General features: G+C 54.3%; 1 protein-coding gene and 2 long non-coding RNA genes across 6 annotated transcripts in view; 2 read left to right on the forward strand and 1 right to left on the reverse strand.

Annotated features, from left to right (window-relative positions):
• Positions 1–3,057, reverse strand: part of KAT2B (lysine acetyltransferase 2B) — a 94,069-nt gene extending 91,012 nt beyond the window's left edge. For 2 of the 4 annotated variants that reach the window (XR_011427347.1, XM_023620863.2), the window contains exon 1: positions 2,725–3,057. Coding sequence is in view for 2 of the 4 variants with exons in the window: in XM_023620863.2 (XP_023476631.1) it covers positions 2,725–3,003 (279 nt within the window). In the remaining 2 variants the exon portion in view is untranslated. The remainder of the gene's footprint in view (positions 1–2,724) is intronic. The other 2 variants (XM_023620862.2, XM_070239056.1) reach the window with 2 other exon arrangements.
• On the forward strand, positions 1,893–2,548 carry LOC138918250 (uncharacterized). Its single transcript, XR_011427348.1, has 2 exons — positions 1,893–2,000; positions 2,422–2,548. It is a non-coding gene; the product is annotated as an uncharacterized lncRNA (long non-coding RNA).
• Positions 3,058–3,844: 787 nt separating the features above from the next.
• On the forward strand, positions 3,845–6,000 carry LOC138918251 (uncharacterized). Its single transcript, XR_011427349.1, has 2 exons — positions 3,845–4,028; positions 5,272–6,000. It is a non-coding gene; the product is annotated as an uncharacterized lncRNA (long non-coding RNA).

Here is a 6,000-nt window from a genome sequence, read left to right on the forward strand (position 1 = left end):
CAGGTCTGGGCCCTGTTGTTGTTTCAATAGCCCCCAGTAAAGTATCTCATCTCTTTCCAGGTCCCTCCTCATTCCCTAACCTCTCTACTCTCTCCAACTTGCCGGTCAGTGACAAAAGGTAAAGAAACTGTCCTTTGGGGCTTTCTTATATGAAGGGTAGAAACAAGTTGAGAAAGAACCATAGAGTTTGCTTGCTCGCACCCCCTCACCACGATCAAGCACAGTTAAAAAAAAAGAGCTAATCTGAGATAATGTGACTCCCCAAGTTAGGATTCCTGGATTCCCCAATGCCCTCTTGGCCACACACCCCCGCCAACCTGGTGGCCCCAGGCAATGGAGCTCCCGCTCCTGTTGGCCCAGCTCCAAGCTCTCAGAACTGCTTTCAGTTTCTCCACTACAAGAAGCTTCACTTCACCCAGCCCTGCGCTGCCAAGAGTCCTTAGCACCCACTGACACTTGTCCAGGCAGCCATTCCCACCCCTGCCGTGCTCCAGCCTGGGACCTGCCCTGCCCTGAGTTCTAAGCTACTCCAACAAAGCAGGTTTCTGGAACTTCATTGTAATTGGTTCACTGCCCACCTCCCCAGGCCTGCAACACACACACACACACGTGCACGCGTACACACGCATGGTCAGCAGCTCCAGAAGGACAGATTCTGGGCGTCACAGGCCCAGCATCTAGCACAACGCCTGGCACCTACTTGGGACTCCTCTAAATATTTCCTGAATGAATGAGCAAATAAAAGTGGGCACTTTCAGAGTCTCCCAGGAGCAGGAAGAGAGGCCTGTAATAAGGGAGCTTTTCCCTTCCTGTAAGTTTAGTCATGAATGTGAACATGAAACACAAGTCTCAAACTTTAGAAAAGGTGCTACGTCTCACTCATGGAAATTTGAAAGCATCAAAAATAGCGCGGGGCACATATGCTCATGGTTTAGATAGGACCAAAACTTCAGGAGCGTTTTCAGATGTTAAGGCAACAGGGAAAGAAAGCGCTCATGATGGAAACCCAAGAGACAGCCGGGCCAGCAACCCTAAGCTCACGCAGTTCCTACAGGTGCCCACTCTGGCTGCACGATGCCAAGTCCATCCAGCAGCGGACTTTGCTCTCAAGTCTGTGCGGTTCTCCCTTCTGCCGACACTCCAGGTCTTGTCTAATGCCCTTCATAACCAACTCGTGGCCCTTCAGCTTTCTTACCAGCACACTCCCCACTTTATCTTTTTTGCATTTCTTCTTCAGAAATACCAGCCATGTGGCATTCTTGTCTCACAGTTTCCGTTTTCTTGGCTGAACTGAAAAGGGACTAACATATTGTCCGGTTCTGAACTGGGGTCTTGCAACTTGGAGCGTGGTCAGCGGACTAGCACCACATCATGGAGAGTTTGTTAGAAAGGCAGAATCTCGGCCCCACCCCAGACCTACTGAGTCAGGATCAGCATTTTAACTAGCTCCCCAGGTGACTCCTACGCACACTAAAGTTCAAGATGCAATGGGCTAGATCCTACATTCATTCAACAAATATTTATTGAATTAGTGTAGGGTACACAGGGGGCATTCAACATCCACATGAGGATGGGAATAGTGTTGAAAAAGGGTTAAGCACAGACATTCCTTGCGGTTGAGAAGCTCCTGTAAATACTAAAAACAGCATAACCCGGAGCGAGCTTCTAGCAGGATTAATCATCTTTACGCCAAAATTCAGAAGTGGCTGCTGCAGCTGAGTTGTGGGAATCTGAAACCTGGGAACTTGACCCTGTTGGCAGCAGGCGGGAGGAATACAGGGGAGGTGTGCGAGTGTGTCTCTTCCCCGCCTCAGCCACAGGCCTCAGGAGCTGACAAGGCCAAGTCCCCGCCCCCCTCAGCTGTCACCCTGTCAAAACAAAGCCGCTGCTGACAGCGCAGGGCCAGCCTGCCCCGGGGCCTCGGGCAGTCCTCCCAGCCCGGGAGCACGGCGCCCACATCTGGATCTGCAGCCGAGGGGCTACCAGGTGCCGAGTGCTGGGTAGGAGAGGGGATGGCAAGGAACGTGTGTCCCCAAACTGAGCAGCAGCACCCGCCGTGCTGGCTGCCACCTTGCCAAATCCTGTTTACACCCCGAGCAGCTGGGACAGCGTTTTAACTAAACAAGTAATAATACAATCATGACGGGGCTGTCACCGAGCGCCGCAGCGCCTCCGCCCTCGGCGGAGAGCGCCCGAGCTCCAAGACCCTTGCCTCGGGCTGCGCCCACCTTCCCAACCTGCGCCTTCCGCGCCTTCGATCTCCCGAAGCGCCGGGAGTCCGGGAGCCTATCCCACCCTCCCTCCTCCCACCTAGCTCCTTCCAATGGGGCACGGGAGAGGATGGGCGAAGATCCCCCAGGAGATTCTTCCTTGGCCCTGGGGCGCTAGCCACACAGTGAGCACTGCTCCACTCCCTGGCAGGCGCCTCGGGCGGGCTCCTACAGAGCAACAAAGCCCCAGGGCAGCCCAGGAGCGCGGACGCAGAGGCAACTCCTTCCGAGGGGGAGGAATGAAAGGTTCTCGGTCTCGGTGATTCCCCTTCTTCCAACCCAACAGGACTCTGGTCCGAGAAGCAGCTAATTGGGCGCGGGCGACAGCAGCACTTCCGCGGTGCAGCGGCCCCAGGCGGGCGGCGGGGACGGGGGCGGGGGCATAGGGGGAGGGAGCGGGGGGCTCCCCGCTGGCCAGACCCCCCGCGGCGGCCCGGCGGCTGCGAGCGCGTACCTTGCAGGCGGAGTACACTCCGAGTTTCTCCAGTTTCTTGGCCCGCGGCGCGGAGCGCAGTTGCGCCTTCTTCACGGCGATCCGGGCCGAGCCGCCGCCTCCCGGTCCCTCGGCCGTGCCCGCCGCCGCCACGGCCGTCGCCGGTCCGCAGGCGCCCGAGCCCCCGGCGGCGGCGGCGCCCGGCGAGCCCTGCGGGGGCGCGGGGGGCTGCGCGGGCAGCGCCCCGAGCCCGGCTCCCGCCCCGCCGCCGCCCGGCCCGGCCCCGCCAGCCTCGGACATGCCGCCCCGGAGCGCGGCAGCAGGCGCCGAGTGTCAGGCGCCGCCGCTGCCGCCGCCGCCAGGGTCTCCCTCTCGGGCTGGTCGCCGGGCGCGCGGGGCCCTCCCCCCGGCCGCCCGCCCCTGCGCCCACCCCCCTCCCCGCCCCGCGCGCTCCGGCCGCGGCCCGCGCGCTGACGGCGGTGGCGGCGGCGGCGGCGGCGGCAGCTGCTCCCCCAGGAGGGAGGGGACTAGCGGCTCCGCGGCCGCCACCGCCGCGGCACACGCCCTCCCCCCGTCCTCCTCCCCGGGGCTCCGCGCTGCGCCCTGGCCGCCGACATCTTCCTCCGGGCTGCGGCTGGGGGCGCGGCCGGGCGGGGGCCAGCCCCTCGGGGGTCGCCGGGGCAGAGGACCCCCCGCCCCCTCCCGCGCCCCGCGCGCTTGGCGCCCCCCGCCCCCGCGCCCCCGCGCCCGGACACCTAGCGCTCGCCCGCCAGGGGGCGAGGCCCCACTCGGGGGGGTGTTAGGGGGCTGGAGCGCAGGCACCTGCTGGCCGCCTCCATCTCGCAGACCCCCCAGCCGCCCCCCGCTCTCCCCAGCCCCCCTAACCCCGGAGGCGGGGGCGGGGGCGACTCCCAGTTATTTGTTCTTCCCCTCTATTCCACCCTCTCTCGGAACGGAGACAACTTCCTCCACCCTAGCGGGAGCCGGAGGAAAAAAAATATTTTTGAAAAGTCCCCGTCGCTGCTAATCCTTTTCTTTGTTGCTAATTCACCAAAATAAAGGCGTGATGTTTCCTATTTCTCTTGTTAAATACTTTTCTGTCCAACTTTTTAAAAAATCCAGAATGCTTTTCTTCCTATAGTAATTTCTAGATCTCATCTGCCAGAGGCAAGAAAAGACTGTGAAGCAGTATTTTCTGTAAATTTTGTTTGAAAGTGCTGGTTGTGAAAAGAACGGATGTCTAAACGCCCTGTCAGAATGAAAACTATGCGCCCTGGGAAAAGTTTGAATACAGAAAGTTTGTTAATAGGGTTCATCTCTGCGTGGTGAGATTTGTAATCTTGCTATTTTCTTTTGTATAATGTTCCATAGTTTTCAAAATTGATATCACCAGCATGCATGTTAACCATGAAAAAAATTTAAGCAGCATCCAAAAGAATGAGTGTTGATTTTGGCCTCCAACTTATCAAAAAAAAAAAAAAAACCCTCAACTCAGCATTTTCATCTGTTGTTGAAACTGTTGAGCACTGTCGTTTTATTGTTGATGACAGTGAAGGTGGTGGTTAGTAGTAGAGAGCACTTTTCGGGTTTTCATTTCAAAGTTGTACACCCTTGGTTGGGTTTTCTAAAGCAGTTTTCAAAAGCCCAGCGTTTTTTTCGAGACCCTTCGTAAGTGCCCTGCTTTTGTAATGTGAGTCATAATTTTTATGTAATATGGGTCATAATGTGAGTATTATCAAATTCTTTGCATGCCGCGTGGCTCTCGCCCAGCTCCAGCCAGAGACGCATTAAGGAATGTGCTTTTCCCTGGAAACATTCCCCCTTCCCATCCCATTTTTTCCAGTTAATTCTCTCTATCCTTTATCTAGTTTCTCGATGTTCTTTTGACTTTTAATGAGGAGTGATATGTAAAAATTATAAATAAAAAAATGTTTGTAGATCTAAACAATGGCATTAGACTGCCCAGAAGGGAGAGCCTCTCCTGACTTCAGCGCAGGCCGAGGGTCTGAAATGGCAGACTCAGGCTCCAGCAGGACAGTTGCCCGCCTGCCTCCTTTCTTGGCTTGGTGTGCTTCACCTTACCACTGTTACTCTGTCCCTGCTCGCCTGAGGTTTTTTGCGGGTTATTTTGCCATTCCGATCAAAGGAGTATGGGATTCTTAAAGGCTGATCAGAGTCTAACACCGTGATGTTAGCAAATATGTGCATTTGTGCATTTCACTAGATATCAATTTCCCTCAAATAGAAAAAAAATGATAAATATTAGTTCTAGTTGATGTTTGTCCTGCTGAAAGCATAGGGGTGCAGCATCCTAATATCTGCAGGTGCTTCAAGGTGCAGAAATAGGATGGATTGATGCATCTGTGAACAGGCCAATAGGCAGATGAACAGATATGTGATAAAGCAAATAGAGCGAAATGTTAGTAGTTGAATCTAGGGAGCAGGCATAGGGGCGGTCACCGTGCAGAGTTTTCAACTTTTCTGTATGTTTGAAATTTTCCATAATAAAATGTTGGGGAAGGAAATCCAGCTTTAATATTAACACACCCATCACCTCCCCCTCCCAAGCTGTCACCAGTATTCAGGAGGCAAGCTATTTCCAGGATGTTTTGAAGCAGAAGAAAACAACCTCATTTCAGTCCACCCTGAAAACCATCACTGTCTGAATGGCGAATGGCTTGTGACATCAACTGAACATTATTTTTCATTATTTTCCTGTTCTGAGCACCCAGATGACATACTGCCTTAGGCAGAAGGCCCACAGTTTCAAAGCCTATTCAAAGCCTCATGAGCACCAGGCAGGGACATTTCAAGGGCAAAGGATTCAGGAGGCTTGTTGCCTCTTCGTAGTCAGGCTGTTGTGAGCATTTCTTTAGTAAGCTCCTGTGTGCAGAGCTCTTTTACAAAGTGAGTACCAAGAAAATAAAAGGCAATGTTTTCGCTTACAAAGTATTTACAACTGTGAAAGGATTTCCATCTACAGCGGAACTGGAGGATATGAAATGAATCTCATGCTCAGAAGAACAGAAGTGACGATCTGAGAGACTGATTTCCCATAAGTGCCTGATTTACAGAAGACTAGGCTCATCTCCTGACCAGTGAACAGCAGCCAAGAATCTCTCCCATCCTCACGCCAATGAACTCACCGCGGATTCTGGCCGGACGTCCCTCTCTTTGCCCTTGAATCCAGCCCGCCCCAAACCTTCAGTGGACTCGCCTGTTGCTTGCTACACCATGGGTTTCCAGAATTGCAATTCCTCGCCTATTACCAAATAAACTCAATTTCTGGTAATTCAA

This window comes from Equus caballus, chromosome 16 (genome assembly GCF_041296265.1).
Source record: "Equus caballus isolate H_3958 breed thoroughbred chromosome 16, TB-T2T, whole genome shotgun sequence".
Lineage (NCBI taxonomy): Eukaryota > Metazoa > Chordata > Mammalia > Perissodactyla > Equidae > Equus > Equus caballus.